Raw genomic sequence first — 24737 nt, 5'->3', positions numbered from 1 at the left:
CTCTTTCAGACAAGAGTAATATCCTGCGCTGTTAGCAGCGAGCTGCTAACAGCACTGTGAGGATTGTGTGAACAGGCTGCTTCATGCTCCCCGATGCAGCCCATTAACATGTTCCGAGATGCAGGCTGCATGCTTTAAAGGCTCCCATAGGAGCCTATGGAAGGCATGCAGCAAAAATAAGGCATGTCCTATCTTTCCCACGCCTCGTAGACAACATGTGACTTTGCACTCGCATGTCCTATCTTTTGTTAGTTGTGCACACCTAACAACCTCCAAGTGAACGGTTTTGTAGGCATCTATTGGCTCCAATTGGAAGCGTGGTCTGTGCACTGCTAGCAGTGCAGAATTTTACATTAATCTGAAGAAGCCCTTAAAGGGACATGTCAGATTTCCAAAATTTGGCTTGGTCATTAAGGTATAAACAAGCTTGGCCACTAAGTGGTTAAAATAATGTCCCTATCTTTAGAATGCAGGAGTTTTATCAGAACAGTTCTCTGTATGACATCAGATGGAGCCCTTTCCCCAGCAAAGAATTATGACAAAGTATCTTCCCCCAATAGTCAATTTCATCTACCCCTCAAACAATTCTCTTAAATACTTCTCCTTAGTCTGTTTTCCAGATCATCTGCTTATATATTGCAAAGTATGGATAGAGTGCTCTCATTTACTAATTGTATCCTATATAGGGACAATTTTTTCTTCTATTTCATTAATTTTACAGTATTACAGTAACTTTTGGTAAATCCAAAATCTCCTTTCAGGCCACCAACCTAAGCAAAGATGGAAGACAAAACAGTATTGCTCTAAGTAACAGCTAGAAAAACATCACATAGAATTGGCTTCTTTTGTGTATCATTGTGCATAAATATACCACTAACTTTTGCTGCATAACAGTATTTGTAGAGGCAGTTGAAGCAGATGAAGCATGTAAAACAGGGCCATGCTTATCCTTCTCAATTACAGAGTGAGATAACGTATTAAAAGTCCTATCAGAGGAGGTAAATTCAACTGTAGATGTTTCATGAGCATTTCTTACCGTAGATGCAGAAGGAGGTGAATGAGCAAATCCCACCAACCTGTTTGCCGCATCGTGGCATTTCTCAGTAAAGCGATCACAATGGTCAAAGTGTTCCGTGCATTCTGTATGATCATCCCACTCAATATTTGCTATTGCCTCCAATAATGCATGGACAGCCTAATGGTGTAAAGTATTCACAGTAGCTTTTACAGATCCCTGCACCTGAGCGTCATCATGAAGCACAGATGCACCGCCAGCTTCTTTCCTCCTCGTCATCGCAACTTGGTTAGTCAGGCCTCACAAGAAACCAGCCTCAGTTATCACTGCTACTCCGCTTCTCTGCTCTTCTGCTCCCCACAACATCAACCATGGTGCAGCACAACCAAGGGCCCAGGACGAGTAAGATAGCAAGCGTAGCAGAGTTAAAAACACTACCTCAGCATAGCATCTTATTTGTAGTAAATTCACTTCAAGTGATTATCTTTACGACTCCTTGGAATCATTTCTATATAGCATTCTTTACTTTCCATTATTATTTTTGGAATAAAACAGGATGGGTCTCCAAACCACCCAAGATGTGTCTAAAACAGGAAATCCATTACACTTGACCTTAAAATTTGACATCCAAGACTTTCTTACTAAAACATGACTATAACTGGTATGAATTGTGGAGGTTTAATAACATAGTAACATAATATGTTAGTACATTAAAATGTCCATCTAGTGCAAACTATTATGCTGAAATGTTGATCTAATGAAAGACAAAAAAAAAACAAGAGGTAGAAGCCAATTTTCCCAATTTTAAACACAAAAACTCCAAATTTGGCAATGAGAATAACTCCCTGCATCAACAACCCTTCTGATGTAATGTTGTGATTATGACATGCAATAGTGTTACACTGAAGAAAAGCGTCCAGGCCCCCTTGAACTCTTTTAGTGAACTCGCCATCACCAGTACTTTTAATAAAGATAGTATTGCTCAAAGCATAGTTAGATGTAGATACTGGAAAAGGTACATAAGAGAGCAAAATGTAGTACCATGCAAAAGTCAGTGACTACCGTTTTGTTTATTCTATTTTCTGTCAAAATGCCCCTTAGTATATATGTATATACGTATTTTTTGATGAATGTTATGACCCTCACCAATCCTGAGAATGAAGCAGCTACAGCAATGATGTAGTACTGCAGCCCTTTCACATGTTTTCTGTGTATATCAGAGCTCCCAGTCATCGGCTGGGCAGGTAGCCACAGCATAGCCCCATTCAGTTAACGTTATGTGATACCTCCACCTTATGGCTTTCTCTTGCTGGCCATGGATGACCTTGTCTGCTTAGCATTACTACTGTAGTTATAAAAAGGGCAAAAACAAAAACAGAGACCATACATAGGGTATTGTCTGTGATCAAAGATGGATACAATTCTGATCTGCACAACACAGGCACAACATTCATATGAGTGTGGAGTACAAGTCTGCTACTAAGGATTGGGTCTGTCTGAGGTCTAGTCAGAGGTCAGATGAATCAAAGAGGAAATAGAAGAAAAGAAGTGGGATCCCTCTATGACACTGCCCCTCTATCAGAGTAGAATTAGGCCAATTCAGTCATCTTGCATGAAATCAGCTTTGAAACATGTTGTCTAGAACACAATAAAGTCTTTTTCATGCAAGATGATAATACTAATCCAACTGTATCCGGATAGAAGTACAGTGTCATAGAGGGATCACACTTCTTTCTTCCATACACACAACTAATGAAATGGTAATATCCAATTGTTTCTCCACCTGCCCGTTGTTTGTAATGAGTTATGTTTATCATTACTATAGCAACGTACCATTTAATGTCTATGCTTTCCGTGGAAGTGTTCCCTGCATCATTTTCCTTGGGAAATCAGGGAGGTGTGAATAGAGAAAATGAGTGGGCCATTGTTTTATTTTCCATGGATAATGGCTTGTGTGATGAGTGTTTATCTGGTTATGTATTGGTAGAGGAAAAATACTATTATCATAGATTCTGTATAGTAAAGTATCTGAATTGTTCTCATTTTAATGTTTGGAAATGCAATATTGCTCTGAATTTTAAACTTTAATCACCCAAATTATTCCAATATTGTTTAAAAGTCATGTTCATCACATATTTACCTAGATGAGGTTATAAATAAAAACTGTTTAAATGGTTTTTCTCATCCCCGTTAGTGCAGACAGTTACATTAGCGTATTTTAACAGGCTATAAACTAGAATTAGATGACAGATGCTGTATATCCAAAGTCTGTATGAGAGCATGTTCACATACATGTTACATTAAGAGGATCAAGTCCACATAGTATGAAACAAATATATAACATTTTCTTCAATATTATTGATAGTACCATTATTAAAAAATTCCTCCAAATAGTAAACCATCCACCTGTATTCAGAGGTTCAAGTGTGTACAAAAAGTATCTCCGCGCTCCAGTATTTCAGGGTATATTTTTTAAAAAACAGACCTGATGGTCCCAGGTTATATTTGACCTTTTTGATAAACGTCATACCACGTGTTTCAGCCTTTTTCAAGTATACAATGTTAAAACTGAAAGTCACATATTTTTAAAATAAAAATAAAGAAACTCACAGTGGGTGATTCTGCATCAGATGCCGGGTGATTACAATGATGTCATTAATGGGAGGGGAATTCTCCTCTGCTTCGGTCACATGGGGCGGGAGATGGAACGCTACATGCATTGCAAATTCATACACTTTGTGATGAGCGCAATGTACGCTTCTAAGTAACGTGACGGCGTCACTATAGTGCTGGGGGCCCGTAGTAGTAGTGTAAAGAGCAGTATATTACTCATTTTTAGGAGGATTCTTACAGTTGGGGATTCTTCGTCAGATGCCAGGGGGAGTCCACGTCGCGATCCATCCTCTGCCAACGTGACTGATCCAGAGAATAATCTCCCTCCTATTAAAGACATCACTGGACTCCCCCTGGCATTTAAAGAAGAATCCCCAATTGTAAAAATCCTCTTATAAATGAGTAATATACTGCTATCTGTACTACTACTATGGCCCCCCATAGAGATGAGCGAATATACTCGTTTCGAGTAATTACTCGATTGAGCACCGTGATTTTTGAGTACTTCCGTACTCGGATGAAAAGATTTAGGGGGCGCTGGGGGACGGGGGGAGGCGTGGCGGAGCGGGGGTAGCAGCGGGGAACAGGGGGGAGCCCTCTCTCTCTCCCTCTCCCCCCCACTCCCCGCTGCAACCCCCCACTCCCCCACGGCGCGCCCCCCGAATCTTTTCGCCCGAGTACGGAAGTACTCGAAAATCGCGGTGCTCGGGCGAAAAAGGGGCGTGGCCGAGTAGGTTCACTCATCTCTAGCCCCCCAGTACTGTAGTGACACCATCAAAATACTTAGGAGAGTACATTGCGCTCCTCACAAAGTGTATGAATTTGGAACGCACGCAGCGTTCCATCTCCCGCCCCATGTGACCGATGCAGAGGAGAATTCCCCTCCCACCAATGACATCGCTGTAATCACTCGGCATCTGATGCAGAATCACCCACTGTGAGTACTGCATTGTTTTTTTATAAATATGCAACGTTCAGTTTTAACATTGTATACTTGAAAAAGGCTTTTGTATATGCTGAAACCCGTGGTATAACTTTTAATAGAAAGGTTAAATATAACCTGGGACAATCAGGTCTGTTTTTTAAAAATATACCACCCCGATCCTGGAGCGTGGAGATACTTTTTGTACATATTTGGACTTCTTCAATCAAGTCCCCTGATCCACAGGGGGATTGCTGACTCCTGGATGCTTCGCCAGCTAACCCTGGAAATTGGACAGGTACAACTACTGTTACTACAAGCAAACCTGAGCGCAAGGTGCATGTGGACCCCCACTTTAATGTGGGATTCCCCACCTAGCACCAGGTGAGTGTCCACAATTTTCTGTTTAAATACTCCTGAAATTAATTTACAACATCGGAGATTGAAGGCGCTGTTCTAAATATTGTTAACCTGTACTCAGAGAGCTTTCCTCGCAGTCAGTGAAAGATGTGAAGGCATTTGGTGTTACAGTACATACAAGAAATATTCGTACTGTTCCCTCGACCCTCCAAACTTAATCACTACCCTCCATCAAAGACCAAGTAAACTATCAACATAGTTGGAACTCACAACCTCATCTCCAGACCACTAACGTAACTAAGAAGATGTTGACAAGGAGAGCCTAACCTCGGAGGGCGTTTGTTTGCGGCAAAATTCTGAGCATTGATTAGGTGACCAGCTAAAGGGAGTGGGCCATGGCACATATAAGGAATGGTCAGGAGATCGCAAGGTAGATCATATTGGAGAGGGAAAAATGTAACCTCCTGCGCTCCCACCATGGCATGCTCTGGCTTGTAGAGTGTGGTGTCATTATTAGTCAGGCTCCTTATTATGAAATATCTAATTAAGCTCCTTATCAGCCATTTATTTAGCTAAGAAGTAATTAGTGTCTGTGCTTTATGGGGAGGTTGGGGTCAATGGGACTAAGGTAATAGGATACGGCTTCTTATAACAAGTTTGCAACCATCACAAGGTATCTAGCCAGACTCTTTTGATGCATCTCTTTTCAAAACTACTCAACTGTGTCATCAGTAAAGCACAGGTCACTTGCACCAATTTCTAACACCACTTCCACTGCGTTTGAATTTCAAGAATTACGATAACTCAAACTAGTCATACACTGTAAAAGGGTTTTCTAAAGGGCAGTATTCATTTTGCTTGTACCTATATAAGTAATGCTTACCTAGATTTTTACTCTTCTGCTTGTTCTGAAGAGGAAGAACCTCTAGGAAGGTAATGCCAGATGTTTCCAGAATATTGACCTCCACCAATAGGTTACCTACTAATTGCAGTGGACGGACACTTATTGCATGCTCATACACTCCCAAACGTCTTTGCAAAAGCTCCTCATACTTAAGCAGAAAAACAGCTTTATTTCGACCGGGAATTGTGGCAGATGCATTAAATGTTTCCATTTCATTCTCCCTGCAAAAATTAAGTAGAAACATAATCAAATTGATCTTGAAAAAAAAACCAAAATTTATATTACAACCTCATTCATAGCATACCATAGATTTAGATATTAATCTGTTGATATGTGATAAATGTTTTTGGTGGGATAACCCCGTTAAGCAGGTTTGGAATGTTTTTTATTTTTTCATTTCCAATGATCTTGTGTTTTGTGATGTCAGCTAAATCAATGCTAATTCAGAAAGGTACAATTAGCTAGAGTAGGATATGAGTATCTAATGGAGTGTAATTAATGGATTAGATGTATGCAAAACACAAAAACATCAACAGAAACCCTTAGGGTATGGTGGGCAGAGAAGGGTATTTCCTTTATACCACATGTCAAACTCAAGGCCCGCGAGCCTAATCCTGCGCACCACATCATTTTATGTGGCTCAAGATTAGGTCCGGACGCAGAAGCATCAGCTCTCCTCTTTCCCCAGAGGACACAACCATAGCTTGGCAGAGGGGCAGTGCCAGCACAGGGAGTGGGTGCCATCTTGATTCTATACTTTGGCGCGCATCTCCACATCACATTGTTCAGCAGATCACAGGTGGTTGCATAATTCTAACTGCCCTGTCCTGGCACCCTAGCCACCCTCGAAGGTAGGAAGTTCAGTGCTAAAGAGACGGAAGGGAAGAAACAACATTATAGTACATAGAGCCCCATGGCCATGTTAAAAAGCAGTTACATTTAGGGCTCAGCGAAAAAGGTTTAGTACCATGTTAGCCAGTAGAGCAAAATGTGATTGTTCCCAGTAAGAGAAACCAAGTAATATTGTAAATATGATACCTTTTAATGGCTAACCAAAATACATGATGTTATAGCGAGCTTTCAAACCTCTCAGGGTTCTCCCTCAGGCATAATGGAACAGATCAGAAGAGGCATGTGTGTGTGTGTGTGTGTGTATGTATATATATATATATATATATATATATATATATACACACACAAACATACATATAAAGGCATAGACATGGTGTGATTAATTTGTACTTAAAACAATACTACAACAGGATGAGCATAGGAGTAAATAATTAATTAATCCACTGATGGGAATGTGACAGTTTTATGGTCTCTGAATTTTTGTTAGGGGGTTACTAGGCCTGTGTGTTATCTGTGCTCCAGATAAATTTATAGCATATACATATATATGCCTCTACTGACCTGATTCCATTTAAGCCTGAGGAAGAACCCTGAGTAGATTCAAAAGCTCGCTATAACATCATGTATTTTTGCTAGCCATTAAAAGGTATCATATCTACAAGATTACTTGGTTTCTCTTACTGACAACAATCACATATAGGGCTCATTCACATGGGAGTATGCAGGTTTGATCCATGAAATATTCAGTGATTTCACAGAGTGAAACTGTGCGTATTCACTGCATATTTGGACCTTCTTGCGTTTTTTTTGCAGATGCGTAAAAAAAAATACAAGTAGGTCGAATTTCTACTGCCTTCATACCTAAATACATAGTGAATACGCATGTATTTATGCAATCCCATTGCCTTTAAATAATAATTTTAGTCTGTAATATGAACTAAAACAGGACATGCTGCAATTTTCTTCACGCACGTAAAGTACATGCATAAAAACGTATGTCTGAATACTCCAATGCAAATCATTGGTGTTTAAGCTGTTTGTATTATGTGTGTAATATGGAGTGCAAAAAAGCCTGTGTGAATGAGCCTTTATAAATGGCCCTTTGAAGGTAACCATAAGGGCTCCTCCAGACAGGTATGTGCGCAATTGCACATGCTTCAGCTAAACGCATTTGTGCTGTGAACTAGGTAGATTTACACACATATCGGCAAATTTTACTGTACATTTTTGTATGCAGGGCATGTTTACATGGGTGCGAGACACCCTTCACAGTGATTTTAATGTCCAGATGAGGTCCAGATCTGTTATTTTTTTAAACTGAATTTCGCAGAGTTTTGCGCATTTGCGCGCATATTGCATGTGCATTTGCTTACCTCCCATAGACTTCTATGTGAACCTTTGGTGCAAATGCGCACAAAAGTAGAGCATTCTGAGTTTTGTGCCAAAAAAGAATGAAAGTTTTTTGATCCAAAAAGAAAGGAAAGAGAAAAAAACCCTGTGCTCGGTAGATCGGGACAAAAAGGTGCTGCTATAGCTGAATCATTTTCCAAAATGTATTAGCTATAGAAACTTAGACAAGGTTAAACAAAGTATGCAACATGTTTTAGCGCAATATAGCTTGAAAAGGTGCTCTGTGGGGAACCCTTGCCCAACACCAGGTGAGTTCCGTTTTTTTATGCACTGTAGATTATGTGATGCTTTTAAATAGATGTTTCCCTTACACAAGGCGCTGTTCATTTGTTTCTAAAAAGCAAGAATGAAGACGAATCCATGAAAATCAATCGGTTCTATACTCTGCGTAATGCGCGCCGAAATATTTTCTTCTGGGAGGGCCCTAGGCCTGATGTGTCCCTCAGTGGAAATAGGTTTGACACCCCTGCTTTATACTTTTCCTTCTTTCTGGATCTACTCCTGGCTTTGGCTGAAAAAACTGCATCAAAAAACTGCATCAATTTGTGAATCCAGTCTTAAAGCCAAGAGCTGTGAACAAATGTTCTTTTGTAAAGCTGTCTGAAAGGCTAGCCTTTTATAAATGGAGCTACATAGTTTTCCATTACTTATGTAGCTTGCATTGAAATAAGAATAAATGTGGGTGATCTACCATGATCAATGGTGCATAGCCATACATGAAATCTGGACGCATTCTATGTTGTAACACTTCCATAAGTCACCATGTCAGTAAAATATATGGAGTGCACTGCCTTGTACATAAGTGCCGGAGTGCAGGTGCAAAATACTGAATTCCTGCTTACCCTCTATCACTGATGACTTTATCATACTCCTGTATATTGTTTTCTCCAGTCTTTTTCCTCCATGTGACTTCACTGTGATACGTTCTACCTCCAATAATCCTGCAATGTATATCAGTATTAGTATTCATAGGGCACATCACTTAAATTCAATGCAAATAATTCCAAACAGATGTATATGATAAGTATTTACAAAGAATTACTAGCTACTGCATTCTCCCCTCTTAAACAGTGTTACATTTCAAAACATATAACTATGAAGTATGAATACATTTTCCTGATACATTTCATATGGCTATCACTGGGCTTCTATTACGTTTGTATGTAAAGCATAGTAAAACCCTTCCCATATGATGCAGATCAATGTAAAGGAGAATTAGTTTTTTCACAACTGCCTAGTACATTCACTGTATGAAAAGTTATCTGATCAAGAATTGCTATCTGTTTTCAAAGTAACCCTTTTTGACATTTCAATATTTTCAGACACATAAGCCATCAAATATTTCAATCTATCCCAGAAAATGAACCTCTGTTATCATTTCTATATATTGCATGCATAAGGTCCAAATCCATGGGTAAGCCAAGAGAGTTATTATGTAATGAAAATTACTGCTATTCTAATACTAGTTTCTAACGTATGGATTCTACAGTATATTATTTGGGGAATGTATTAAAAATAGTGCAATGGACAGGTGGAGCCGTTGGTTTTAGTGTGGTGCCTCAGAGGAGTTGGTAGCCGCAATTGCAGTGGCGGTGGGTCCACTGCTCACCTCCCGACCATAGTCGCAACCGACAAAGTATTAAAATGGAGTCTATGTCAAATTCATGACACCAGCCTGCATACAGATAAAAACCTGTTCCAGGCGAATTGATAAGTAAAATGGTTACATCAAAATCAAATGGGTGATAGATAGTCTTTCTCCCTGGAGAATAGTGTGGTACCTGACTGCAGATGGTGACGTGGTGACAACGGACTCCAGGAGTCAGGATGAACCGTCAAACAATAAACGCTTTATTTACGTAGGTGAATCTTCACTAGCTAACATGTTATTCAATGGGCACTGCTCTATTTCCTGAGATGGACAAATCCATACAAGCACAGTAATCACATCTGCATGCTCAGAGAAAAAAGGCCAGAAGCCACGTCTGTACACTTGGGTTTTTTCACAAGTTCAATTAAAGGAAACTGTTTTGTACCCTAGGTTGTTACTCCTTCTGTTTCTTTTTTTTTCTTTGCTCTGTATTTCGCCTTCTATATATTTATTCTTCTGGTTCTCTCTTCACTATATTTCTTTACGCATACAAACTCTGTTTCTTCTCTTGCTACTGTTACGCAAACTGTTTCTTTCCTCCTGGATTAATGCATAAATTGGTTCTCCTTACCTTTTCTTTCTTGTCTTTATGAACTATCTTTCATGTTTTTTTTCTGTTGTTTCAATGCAAACTTTCTTTCATACTCACACTTCCACTTTCTCACTGCACTGTATCTCTCTTTAGCTCTGGTCTTTGCTTCTGCTCTCTTCACTTGCTTTTTTTCTTACTTCCTCTCAACTTCCCTTTCTTCTGTTCTCACTAAATTCTCTCAACCAATCTGAAGAGGGGTCATCCTCCAATCACAGAACAACTATCTCCCTGTTACCTGACTATCCAATAAAGGTTCAGTGTGAGTTACCAGACAGGATATGTATGAAGAACAAAGATTTAATATTCTCAAAGAAGTACACACACATTTCAGTAAAACAACTGCACTGCCCAATGTTTGACCAATATATAATTAAAGGGACCCTCCAGTCATGAGCTCAAAACTGATATGTAAGTCAGAACCTACAGAGGATGATTACCTGTTATTTATTTTTCTTTAGATCTTACTCATTGGCTGCCTTTTAACCCATCTCTATTAGGACAGAGCTGAGTGTATGACTGTAATTTATATACAGTGTCTAATCTTTAGTAGCTCAGGACATTCTCCCTGTTTAATCATTAGCTCAAGATGCAAAGAAGGCAGCCTGAACCAATGGTGAGACAAGGGTGTGTCCCAGGCTACTTCACATTAGATACTGTCTGTCCTAATAGAGCTGAGCTAAAAAGTAGCCAAGGTGAAAGTGTCCACTTATAGCTCCCTTATGGCAGGCCATCTCTAGGTTATATGGAGCAGCATGTACAACCTCAATTGATATTACCCCAGAGATGGCACTTTTGTCCATGTTCCCGGGATCAATATCTAAAAATATAAAAAGATTTCTAAAGACACCTTATCATGGCAATGCGACAAATCATCTCCAGATACTGGAAACAAAGTAATGCGATCCCGAGAATAGCATGCATAGAAGCCATAAAACATATGGAGGAACTAAGATGCTCTGATCTTGAAGAGGAATGTACAGATTTCTACTCCACCTGGGCGGTACGGATAGCCTTTCAAGACCTTTCTCTAGCTGGCTAACAAGCAGGATTGTACAATAAGAGGGGATACTCTATACCTCTATTTAAGCACCCAATAAACGATCCCTGTTCATGGCTCGCAGTCCACATCTTCAGAGCTGCTTCTTCTTTTATTTCTTCTCCTTCCGTCTTTCTTTCCTGCTTTTCTACTCTTCATCTTTCCCCTTCCTAGGTACTCCACTCTATTGCCTTTTCCTTCCCATTTTTTTTTAATTTTATTTATTTTTAATCTTAGTTACTTGGCTTCTTATTTTAATTTATGTTTGGAACGGATGCAACTTAAGCAACGGGAGAATAAAACAATATGTGGATTCCTTTCTGGTTATCATAACCAAGGCCTCGGGTATATTCATACTTGAGAGGGATATACGGAGAGGTGGCATATGTCGCCAACAAAATCACTCCCTCTAAGTCTATATGAAAATTTGAGTCAATTGTTACAGAGCAAAAGACAACGTGACAAGTTACACAATTTATTTTATTACAACTTGTTATATCTTTGATGTTTTATTGCATTCATGTTTCTTGTATTAGCCTGAAAGTTTCAAAAAAAATCTTTTGAACATAAATTGTTTTTTGCTTGTCTTTCCCATGTGCTTCCCGGGTGCCAATCAGGGTAAGTAATTTTCCCTTTTCCCTTACTGTATCCATCCCAAAATTTACAAATAAAGAATTTATATTTTTTTTAAAAAGCAGCCAAGAAGCAGGAAAAAAAATTGCAGGTAATCATCCCCCATAGTTACTGACTTACATATGAATTTCGAGCTCCTGACTGGAAAGTCATTTTAAATCCTCATTGCCTTAGTACATTGTAATACAGTAATATCTTACATGGTGAAGTTGGAGACAAAGGCTGCAGCTGGTATCTGCATCTGGAATACGACCTCTTTTGCCTCTACTGCCCTATTCACCATGGTGCAGGACACGGCAGTGAAGGCATAGCGTGATATAATGGTGGATTTCACCGTGAAGTCAGTAACCAACGGCCTGATTTCCTGTAAATGAATAATCCTAATTAATAAGCACTTTGATTAACTATTGATATGATGTTATGGATAATAGGTTGCAGATTACTCATTGATCTTGTAATGTTCCACAAATGTCCAAACTATACTACTGTTCAATAATTGACAGTCTTGTATAAAGTTCTGCTCACACTTTTTCCCTATCTATTGCGGTTTCTTTTACAGGAGTAAACTAAGGAAGTTTACCATTAAATGTCCTTTTAACTTAAATGGTATTTTTCTTATGGTAAATGTTATCAATTAGTATAAATTATCCCTCGTTCAACCAAGAAACACCTAGTAAAGTAAAACATTTTCAGTTTGAAGTGAAAAGAAAAGTGGACTGGCATAAATGAATCTATTTGATCATTGTGTTCTCCATTTTGATTGCCTTGACACTGGATGCCACAATAAGCAATAAGTTTAGAGCAGAACAACAAGATCAGGTTAGCACCTGTCTTTTTCCATTCAACCATTGGTTTTCCACAGTAAATGTCCTCTGCAGTTCTGTCTTTTTTCATTCCAAACTTGGCCGTACATTAATAATTAAATAATTTAAAACAAGTTTTGTGACACTTACCCTCCTTGATGGAGCTTGTCTTGGAAACCGGGATGCAACCTATAGTTAATCAAAAAATAAATTCATTTGATATTGAAGTGTCAGACTGTTGAAGTTGCAAGTTGGGAAAAGTTGATGTTAGTAAAATGTAATATGATTTCCTTTAATCTAGTGTGTTCCTGAATTGTGCTGTCTGGTACTAAATCTAGATTAATCACAGAATACAAACCACAATAGACAACGTTCTTTCCCATATTTAAAACGTTTAGCTGGTACATCCAATGGATCCGCACAGTAGTGCTTACCTTAGTTAAATAGTTACTAAGGTTGTAAAAAGTCAGTCATCCATCAAGTTCAGCCATTCTCAGCCTTAGCCATGTGATCCAGAGAAAGGCAAAACAAAACTCCCTGGCCAACAGGAGGATAAAATTCCTTCCTGAAACTACCCAGCAATCAGTCAGTCAGTCAAACATGACTTTTTGGCCATACCGATGACAATTCTCAATACCAATAGCCATGAGATGTCTAGTATTGTCTTAAAAGGGATTGCCCCATCAGAGACAACCCCTTCCAGAATGTGATGCCTTGGGCAAACAACTGATTTTGCCTGGTGAAACCGCAGACAATCATGCATTTCCTCTGCAGCAGCTGCAAGGGAAATGTAGTATCACATGATGGCCATTCAGGTGATCATGATATGGCCTAAAACGTTGTTGCTCGCAGTGAGGATACATCACACGATCAATATTCTCATGCGAGTTATGTGCGATGCGCATTAAACACACAAATATGAAATCCATTTTTTTAAATGCATTCATTCATCTAAGCGACTTTTTTCAGTATGTTTTATCTTTTGATGTTCCCTCGGAATGCCTCGCGCATTGTTTTCAATGGGACCTTCAAAGACATTGCATGGCACTCGCACGCCGTGGGATGCACATCTGAGTGTGATGTGATGTTTCCCATTGAAGTCAATCGGAAAGACGATGCTTTCACGCAAGTGAGAATCACAATTTCACAAGAGCAATGCAATTTCTAATAAAAATTCTTCACATCGCCATAATAATGACGTTAGCAAGCGCAATATCAGGCTGAGTTTCTCAGCCCGATATCACGCTTGCCCATGTGAATGTAGCCTATGGGAAACAATATAATCTTGTAGTTATGATACCTTTTAGTGGCTAACAAAATGACATGATGTCACAGCAAACCTTTGAGACTACTTAGATCTCTTTATCACACCAGTACCCCCCTGACGAAAGGGTCTAAATAGACTCAAAAGCTTGCTGTAACATTGTGTCTTTTTGTTAGCTATTAAAAAGTATCATATCTACAAGATTATTTTGTTTCTCTTACTGAGTGCCACAACATGTTATTTTACTGGCTAACAGTACAAAACTTTGTTCTTATGTCCTAAAAAAGCACATGGAGAGGAGTATCCAAAATAACACAACTCCTTTATCTACTGGACAGTCCCTAGCTAGGAAACCTAGTAATTCTGTACTTCCAATGATGCCTCAGACATATGAAATAACTACATGGAGTCTCTATTTCTGGAAGTGTTCCATTGCTATTCGTTTGAGTAGTAATTAGGTGTGTATTCATTTTCATACACTCTCCTGCCATAAAACATTGGAGAGACCGTCGTCAGTACGGCACAGCAACTGATGCTGGAACATAACAACCGAATGTATTTGTAATCTTCGCTATGTTCATCAATCTTCTCTGATAGCATCCCATCGCCCACTGAATTTGTGCGTGAGCCAGTTTATTTTGGCAACAATGAGGCTCAGCTGGGAACAAAATGAAGAGGTCAATCAAACCATGATCTGGAAATACAGTACACAGAACATTACTAAGAGCCACATACCAGTCTCATTCATCGTGTCAAGAAGTGAAGATCATAGGATTACATGCAGGCTTAAGCTCAGTACCACTGATCATGTAATAAAATAATGTCATTTCTGCTATATAAACACATTCACAGATTTATGCTTAACATTTTCAGAAGCTTATCAGAATTTATCAAGATTAAGATTACGATAAAGCTCTAGAAGTAGACACTTTACTACATACAGACTGCTAGTCATTAATCACATCAGCCTATTCTCAGTCAACTATCGGCCAACTTTACAGAACTTTTACTTTATACTATGGAAGTGCATACACAACCACTCACTAATAAGCGCCTTTTAGCCGCATTGCTCTTTTTATGAGCAGAACAGATTCTAGTAATGGGGAAAATCAGAAATCAAGTCCTTCCCTTCACACTTTGTTAGTGGAACCCAGCTGTTTCCAGGAGCTACCAGGCATGCCAACACACATCACAACAGCCCCTCTACTTTCTGTATTGAAAGATTAAAGCTCTGGTCACATTTGGGTCAAGGCTTCCATTTCTAACAATAGTAATGAAGCAGTGCTGTATCTGTCTTATAACACCAGCACTTAGTGGATTCCCCTGACTTACACTATATGAACAAAAGTATATGGACAACTGGCCATTACACCTATATGAGCTTCTTGGACATCCCATTCCAGAACTATAGGCATAAAATATGAAGTTTTGCTCTTTTTTTGTGGCTATAACAGCCTCTTCTCTTCTGGGAAGACTACCCACAAGGTTTTGGAGTGTGCTTGTGGGAATTAATGCCCAATACATTCCAATGTATAACAAATGCTGTTGAGGCAAGTGTTCTATGCGGTTGTGGTCAGGGTTCTGTATTCTGTACATGCCACTTGAGTTCCTTCCCAATAAACAAATTTTACAGAAGGGACTGCACATACATTGTAGGTAGTGTTCTAGATTCATCAATCAGACTGCTCAAACCGATGCTTGGCATTGCACTTGGTGATTTTGCCAAGCCATAGTATTAATATTATCCTTCATTCAGCATAACGGGCCTGAGACATACAGTAGACTCATACCAAATTTTACCATATGCACTATGCATTCATTGTAGGTAGTGTTCTCTGGGCATTCACCAAACCCAGATTCTGCCATCAGACTGTCAGATGTTTTACATCACTCCAGCCAATACTTGGCATCATGCAACTATGGAAACCCATTTCATAAAGTTCCCAAAAGGAAACTTCTTTGGCTGATGACACTTCCAGAGGCAGTTTGGAACTCTGTAGTGTTTTCAGCAGTGCTATGTGATCTACTGCTTCGTGGTTGAACTGTTGTTACACTTAGACACTTCCACTTCACTATAATAGCACTTAGTAATGACTGGGGCACATCTACCAGTTCAGAAATTTCACAAATTGACTTGTGGCAATAGTAGAATGATATGACAGTGTCACGTTTAAAGTCACTGAGCTCTCCAATATGACCCAAGCTACTACCAATGTTTCTCTGTTAGCAATAAGTGTGGCTGAAACACCTGCATTCAATATTAGAAGAGGTGTCTTAACTACCCACTCCCATAACAGACAATTGTCCAGACAGTTCTAGATTCCGGGCACTATCACAGAATACATCACATCTGTAACCCATCTCTGACCTCAGAGATTGGTAAGGAAAGAAAATAATGCTACTGCAACAGCTGATCGGCTGCCTACATGAGAAGTTCTTGTAGGAGTCCAGTACAGGGTGGCGTACAACCAAAGAGGGAAAAAGTGTGTTTTATTATATGTCACTGGTAAGGATCTGCTCTCGTTAGAAGATTTAATGAACTGTGTTATAGTAACTAATTACTGTGTAGGTACTGCTTTGTGGCTGGCACAATATAATGGGTAATTGGGTAATATGATGGGCACAATGGTAAGGGCAACTCAATGTTAAAGGTGTTGTGCCAAGTTATAAAGTTATCTCCTATACAAAGCTTCATTCATGTGGGGACCATCAGGACCCCTGTTCTTGAGTTCAGTGGGGGTCTCTGTGGATAGAGGATATGTGTAGAACTTGGCACAACCCCTTTAAAGTTGTTACTGTGCTGGCAGTACTATTATACTACTTCATAGATAAAATAGTAGTACTAGTGTAGTACTGTGTGATTGTTCTCAGTAAGAGAAACCAGGTAATCATGTAGATATGATACCTTTTAACGGCTAACAAAAATGCATGATGATAAAGCGAGCTTTCGGGTGGTTCTGTTATTCGCCCTTCACTTTAGCCTGATGATGGGTGGATAATAGAACCACCCGAAAGCTTGTTATAACATCATGTATTTTTGTTAGCCATTAAAAGGTATCATATCTACAGGATTACCTGGTTTCTCTTACTGAGAACAATCACATACTGGTAACACCATACCAAACCTTTTTTTTGTAGACTAGTACTGACACACACAGTGAGAACATGGAATTGTCTTGGGCTTATAACTAGGATTGGCTCTGGAGTTTTGGACAGGATAATAGTGGGAGCGTTTAGGGTTGATCATTTAAATGGAAAATCTGCTTTAGCGTGTGTTTCTAAGCTTTCATGACTGAGGATCCTATAATACAGCTAGTTTTATTGTAGCTTCCAAAAGGCACTCCTTATACTTGATATGGTCTCGATAAATAATCCCTCACAGCACTGGCCTTATAGGTCATTCTTGCTTTTATGGTCTTTAACAGAGAAGATGTCATGAGCTCTGTAAGATGCTACAAGTATTTAAAGGCAAGGTTATGTTCATAGCTATTACTACTTACAAAGCATTAACTGGTTCTTAATGACCATACTAATAAGGAGCAGCTTGGGGACAGTGAAGACACTGTCAAAGTTCAACTTTTTCAGTTGAACATTGTCTTATTTGTCATGATTGCTTGGGCTAGCTATCTATATTACTAGTGATATGTTTGCAGAATTTTATTACAAGCCTGTGTCAGTACTTAGAAGTGGTCATTGAGGATGGAAAGTCAATCCATTAGACCTGGTTATCTGATATGCAGCACTTTAAAGATTACAAACTACTATTACTAGAAAAAGAGGAAACAGCTCTAAATGCGCAATCAATACAGTTGTGATGTATAACACATTTCTCCACCAAACAAAGCCATACATGTATGACAGCCTAGACCACATGTCCAACTCCAGACCCGCTGGCTGAATCTGGCCAGCCACGTCATTTTATGTGGATCACGAGGTCCGGGCGCAGAAGTACCGACTCTCCACTATCCCTGGAGGACTCAGCCAGACCTTAGCAGAGGGAGTGGCGTCAGCGTAGAGGGCTGGTTGCCATCTTGGATTCTGAGCTTTACACTACTCCATTCGGCAACTGAAAGCCCTAACCAAGCACCTTAACCACCTGAAAGGTAGGAGGCTTGGTGCTAAAGAGGTGGAAGGGCCTGTTTGGGAGCAATGAATGAATGAATGAATGAAAACGTGTCTTCAAATAATGAATCTAAACAAGACTAAGCACAGCTCACGCATCACTGATGATGACCTCCATGCTGTTTTAAGGATTGCTACAGCACAAGATCTAAAACTAGACAGACATACTGACCAAAACAGTGTCAGATATCCGGCCAGAAAACAACATAAGTGAAAAATCTGAATTAAAAAAAATTATAAAATATATTTCAACCATGAAATTTGATTGAATGACATGTTAACCATACATATGAATATTTGGGAATGGTTGTGCTCGCATTTTGTTTTGTATTTGTTGTTATTTTCAGAACAAGATCAATGGATGAGAATGGCGAGTGATGCCGCGTGTCAGGTTATTTAACAATATGTAAAGGTGTAGGCCGGAGTGGGTCAGACTCAGCATGCGAATATGAATTGTGAATGGTTGCATATGCATGCGGTTTTCTGCGCAGATGTACGCATATGAACAGCATATCGTCTGCGCGAAAAAAAGGATCGCTACAGGGAATGAATTTAGAAAGTTGCCCAACCCCCTGGAAACACCCTTCTATTGCCCAGGCGACATTCTCTTGTGCTGTCCTGTCATGGTAGGAGCTGTTCTGAGAGCCTTCAGAACAGGATACAGCTCTCCTGGCTTGGATGGTTTATACTACTTATTATGAAAGTAGTATAAACCATAAAAATAAAAAAATAAGGCCTCATGTCCACGGGCGGATTTCATTTCCAGATACCGCGCTGGAGATCCGCAAACCAAGCTTACCGTAGGGATGCATGGGCGTCCGCAAATTAATTTGGGCGTGAGGCTTTGATTTGCGGATCTTATGGTCCGGAAAACAAATCGCAGCATGCTCCATAGCTGTACGGATCCCGCACTCACGGCTTCCATTCAGGTCGATGGAAGCCGTCTGATCCACGGCAGACCCGCAGCTGACACTGCAGACGTGCTGCGGATGCACGGGAAAGCAGGAGTTAAAAAAAGGTGTACTACGCATGTGTGTAGTACGCTGGCTGGCTCGCCCGCACGCATCCGCAGTGCAGAAGAAAAAACATCTGGACAGGAGGGAGAAGATCCGGACTGGTCTGCAGAAGACCCAGACAAGTGAAAAATGTCCTTGGCCACGGGCAGGGTTGGCCCCCGCTGCGGGCTCCCGTGGACGGAATCTAACCTGCCCGTGGACATAAGGCCTTATTCTTGTGGAGGAAAAGCCCAGAAGAATAAGCGGAGGTTGCAGACAGCAGTCTGGATGGTGTGTTGCTTCCCAGACTGCCCTGAAATGTCTGCTTGCAAATTCCTGCTTTCTTTAGTCCATTTGTTATCTGGTTTCTTAGCAACTTGTGAGCGAATCCGCATCCATACGCAATTAACATTGCACTGCGGATTAAACACATCAATAGAGATCAATGGAGCCCATACATGCAGAATCCGCAGTAAAATAGAGCATGCTGTGATTTTTCTTCCACTAACAGAATGCACAATTCCTGCCTGCAAGTGTTAGTGAAACTGTAAAAGTGCATGCATTTCAATTCCCACGTATTACCGTGTTCCGTCCGCGTGGATGATGACTGCGGAATCTGCAATTCAAATCCGCTCATGTGACACCCCCTCTTACAATTACAAACTGGCCTTGAAAGCAAAAATAATGCTGATGTGGGCCTTCGTGAAAATGAGTTTGACACCTCTGATCTAGGCTTTGCGCTAAACACAGAAGCAGCACGAATGAGCTGTGTCAACAGCATATCAACCAGGGAGATATTCATCCCTTCAATGACAAGAACGTCTCCATTCACTGAAAGCAAGTAGTGAACTTATTAATGAAAAAGTGACGTATAAAGTATCACAGAAAGCAGAAGAATCTTTCATTATACAGCAATCATGCTTTCTAGGACCATTAAGCTATACGAGACATGCAGTAGCTGGGTTACACAGCTTCAATGAGGTTAAAGAGCTACAATCATCATAGTAATAGCCTTTATTCTGTGTGCCAGCCTTATCATTAGAAGTGTAAGGAGGCGGATATGGTGTTTTCTTTTTTTATTGTTTCTGAATGCAGGCTCTCTGACCTTGGGAAAGTCTCTACAGATTAATTGCCCTGGCTTCCTATTGGGGCATGGAGAGATAAGAGTACCAAGGAGGGGACTGCTAGGATATCTGTGGAATGTCACTGCTATCAGCACCGAGTCTCAAGTCTGTCTTACATATAGAAAATGGGCTCCGTGTATTCTTGTTTCAGAAAGCAGGGTGCATTATTTATCCTAAAATCTACGAAGTACGATGAAAGCCATAAACCATTTTAAGAATGTAACCCACGTGATTAATCCAAGTGCACCAATAGAGAACCAAGACGTTGCAAAATAAAAAAATCTGCACAAAGATCTGCACATCTAGCATGTGGATTCTGATGCAGATTTGAAAATGGCTTGATTCTGCTGGCAATTGCATGTCACAATCCACATTTAGACATGCAGATTTCGGTGCAGATTTTGACACTGGAATATTCTGCAGCGTTTTGTGAAATACTCCATTAGGGCAATTTTGACAGACAGAATACCAAAGTCAACAGCGCTATTTTGTCTGGCAAGATGCTGGAAAGGAACAGAAACCTGCTGAGATGTGGAGCAGGACTTGTAGCTTTGGTCTATATTAGACTCTGGGTGCCATCTGGATGGCATTTTGGCTATTCAGATGGAAGCCCAGAACATTAAGGTTGTGTGCACATAAAACAGTGCATGAGCCCAGCCTAAGGGCTCCTTCACACAAGCGTATGTGCAAATGAACACGCTTCAGTGCAACGTGTCTGCCCTATGAGCGAGGTTGTTTTGTGTGCATACCGGCACATTGCAATGTCCTTTTTGCACACGCAGGGCATATTCATTTGCGAACAGTAGACGAACATGCCGCAATTTAAATGGCTATTTAACTTAATGAGGTTTGGATGTGTTCTTTTACAAGCAGAAACGTGCAGCTTATTGCGCATTTGCGCCAGCAGTGAGAGTGCATTTGCGCACCCCCCATAGACTTCTATGGGGACCTCTGCTGCGCAAATGCGCAAAAAAATACAACATGTTCTGTTTCTTTGTGCACGTGAGAAATATGCATTCAAAATAGAAATGAGAATGAACCCATTGCAATCAGTGGGTTATATTCTCTGTGTATTGCACACGTAAATTTTGCATGCGCAATGACGCTCATGTAAAGGATCCCAAAGGCCACTCTCACACATGGACGTGACAAAGTGCCACGATTTCAATCACGGCACTTTGCTGCGATCTTACTTTTGTTTTCGTCCGCAGCGTGTTTTAGCGCACTCCATCATTGTGATGGGTAATGAGGTGCGCTAAATGCCAAAAGATAGAGCAGACAGCACCTGAAAATAGCGGCACTGCAATGTGACATCCAGCGCCGCGATGGAACGCGTGTCTGGGAGGCCCCACTGAAATCAATCAGAGCGTTATAGCGCAATTACGGCGGTACAAATCTTGTTCCTACTGTGTCTGACTGCAGCTGTATGACAAAGATATCAGCAGGGTAGATTTCAGCCTTTAAATTTAAAAAGTTGAGTTTGCTGACAGCAAGCAGTGATCTTGGTAATGGTAGAAAGTTAAAGCGCATAACATATTAGGAATTATGTTTCAGACTACAGCAATTAAAGGGATATTCCGATCTTATACATTTATGGCATGTCTGATAGATGGAGGTCTTAAATCTGGGTCTGCACTTTCCCGCATGACTCCCAATCCACCTAGTGAGGCAGCCGCTGACTGCTGTACGCAGGCAGAGAGTAAATGGAGAAGCAACCCTCTCCACTCACTTCTATGACTTTCATAGAAATAGCTGAGCACGCTTGATCATGCACCGCCTATTGAAGTGAATGTAGAACCACACACCTCTCCATTCATTCTCTGCCTGGATGCAGCGCCAACCCTTTGGGGACCCTTGTTTTGAAGATAGATCCATGTCCCAGAGGTGAGATCTATAATTATCAGATATTCATTGCATTGTAGAAAAAGAGACTAAACCTTTAAAATGTTTTTCTATGAAAACTATTGTTTTTCAACTAGCTGGCTATGCTGAAAAATAAAAAAAAAGAACATGTATTCATCATCCTGGTCCCCTGCAGCTCCAGCTCCGCTCAACGGCTGCGGTCTGTGATTGGCTGCAGCAGTCTGGAACGTCCCGTTCACAGACTGATTACAGCATGTAAACAGAGCCTGTGGGGAGAATGGCAGATGTGGCACTGGAGCTGTGGGGGCCACGGGGCAGATGAGTATACGTTTTTTTTTTGTTTTTTTTTAAGCACGGCCAGTTGGTTTTAAAAAAAACATTCTCTGTAAAACCCCTTTAAGCTTTCTTTCAGTAATACTATAGAACACTTTTAGCTGTCTAACACATAGTATCAATACGTATAACCATCTTGCTATCCATTTCATGTAGCAAGTGGATATGACATGAGTGCATTGCTACTAGAAATTCCTTAAAGATAGATGGACAAAGTGCCTACACAGCACCATCAGTTCAGTTTTCATAAATGATTGCACAATGTATATGACTTATGGTAGTTTCATGGTAGTTCTTAGGTATGACTAGTAGTCCACTATGGAAGCAGAGCACCTAGCATATAGTGAATGTAGCCTTAGAAAAGAGTCCCCAACAACTGGGAACAAACCAGCACATTTGAGATGTATGCAGAAGACTAGTAATGTGCAAAGCATAAGTAAAGCTATGACAATATGAGAAAAGCTGTGCAACTTTGCTAAACTGTATTCTCCTATACAGTAATTATACCTGTATAGTCAGAAGCTGCTATAGCAGATAATTACATGTTTATCATTCCCAGTGCATTAAAAACGGAGAAATAACATTCATTATTCTTTCTAAATACCACAAGGTAACAATCACTCATGAAAAAATATGCAAACAATTAATAAAGATAACACAAATGAAAAATAGCTGTATCAGATGTTCCTCCAGTGACTTATAGGATACCTCCTGACAGCTGGGCGCATGTTTAATAATACTCAAGTACAAGTCTCATTGCAAACATTTAATGCATTGCACATGAAACTAATCAGGCAAAATAACCAAATCTGTGCTTTTCATTTATCTGTGCAGCAAGTAAAGGGTGTAGCGATAAATATACAGAGTACTCACTTTTTCTGCAATGCCATTAGTTATTGTAAACTCAAACAAGTTGCTCTCAGTATTCTCAGATCCCTGTTCTCCCAGGACAAGGGAAAGGCAGAGGCAGAGCCCAACCAGAAAGATCATGTTAAGTCCTTGGGGTGCAGTCTGTGGCAGTGCTGGGCTTGTACATGTACAGTGGGAATTTGCCAGTCTGCAGCTGGCTGAGATGCCTCTGAGAGACTGGAGACAGAGGCAGATAGAGTCCCACCCCTCCTACACCTCATCCCAGCCTCCCATCCATGTGCTTCACCAACCCTGCTGTCTGGATGTTATTTGCAGATTATTCTGCATTATTTCTATGAAGTATGGTGCCAGCTGCTTGAATGATGGGTCACAACAAGCAGACGTCCAGCACCTGTTCTTCCACTTACAATCATGGGAATAAATGTGTCCAGTACAAGTGTTCCTATTTCCTGAGCACAACCCTCCATGCAGTCTTTATTAGAAGTGGTCATTTAAGATGCATGCTAATGTTTAACCCAGCTGCTACATTGTGTTCTTGCAGTACTGTAGTATACGTAGTTTGGATACAAATCTATTAATTAATTCCATATTATTCTAGTTTAGAGATCACATTGATTATTCTTAGGAAATTGCTCAATTCTGCGTGTTATATTTACAAATTACATCCACATGTTCTTAAAAGTGGCCAAACATCGCTTCCTATCTGCAAAGAGCAGCAGGTGGCCAGATGGTTACCGTAATGCCATAATTCTTGTGTACCGGATGAATAATATGAGAAGAGCATTGAAGAATTCACAACACTCATAATAATGACACTTTACTTTGGACACTAGTTCTCATGATAGAAAACGCTTACCTTTAAATCCCAAGTTTAGAAGGTTGAAAGGTTTTCCTCCACAGGAATGGTTATGGACATGTGGTTCAAGGGAACATTCCAAGTGGTCTAGTGTAGGGGGGAGAGGTGAATGATACCATCCCTGGTGGTCTGGGGTAATGAAATGCTTTATCATAACAGGGATTTTCTAGTGTTATGTAAATAATGCTTAATTAGTACTATATACAATAAAGGAGTTGTCCAACCTCTTAATTAAAAAAATAGCTTACAGAGCTATAAAATAACTAAGATTAAATAACTAAGACTTAACATTCACTTTACGGATACTTAAGATGTCATCACTAATTCAAGAAGAACCGAGTCTGGTAGGAGATCCGGGAAGCATCTGCACAGGATTGCAGTGGAATTGGTATTGTGAGTATTACATTTTTAGTTTTTTTTTATAGCATTCTAAGTTTTTCTTTTAATTAGGGAGTTGGACAACCCCTTTAAGGGTATGAACACATGGGTCAGGAAAACTGATTTCTCATTGCAGGATTA

General features: G+C 40.1%; 1 protein-coding gene across 1 annotated transcript in view; it reads right to left on the bottom strand.

Moving 5' to 3' along the window:
* Positions 1-23559, bottom strand: part of ITIH5 (inter-alpha-trypsin inhibitor heavy chain 5) — a 95106-nt gene extending 71547 nt beyond the window's left edge. Inside the window, exons 1-5 of the mRNA XM_066592098.1 lie at positions 23366-23559; positions 12942-12980; positions 12189-12352; positions 8919-9017; positions 5794-6035 (exon numbers count right to left, since the gene is read on the bottom strand). Coding sequence (XP_066448195.1) covers positions 5794-6035; positions 8919-9017; positions 12189-12352; positions 12942-12980; positions 23366-23482 — 661 coding nt within the window. The 5' untranslated portion in view covers positions 23483-23559. The remainder of the gene's footprint in view (positions 1-5793; positions 6036-8918; positions 9018-12188; positions 12353-12941; positions 12981-23365) is intronic.
* Positions 23560-24737: the final 1178 nt, after the last annotated feature.

Source organism: Eleutherodactylus coqui, chromosome 2 (genome assembly GCF_035609145.1).
Source record: "Eleutherodactylus coqui strain aEleCoq1 chromosome 2, aEleCoq1.hap1, whole genome shotgun sequence".
Lineage (NCBI taxonomy): Eukaryota > Metazoa > Chordata > Amphibia > Anura > Eleutherodactylidae > Eleutherodactylus > Eleutherodactylus coqui.
The sequence above is the reverse complement of the archived record's forward strand: the minus strand, read 5'-3'. Positions and strand labels throughout refer to the sequence as shown.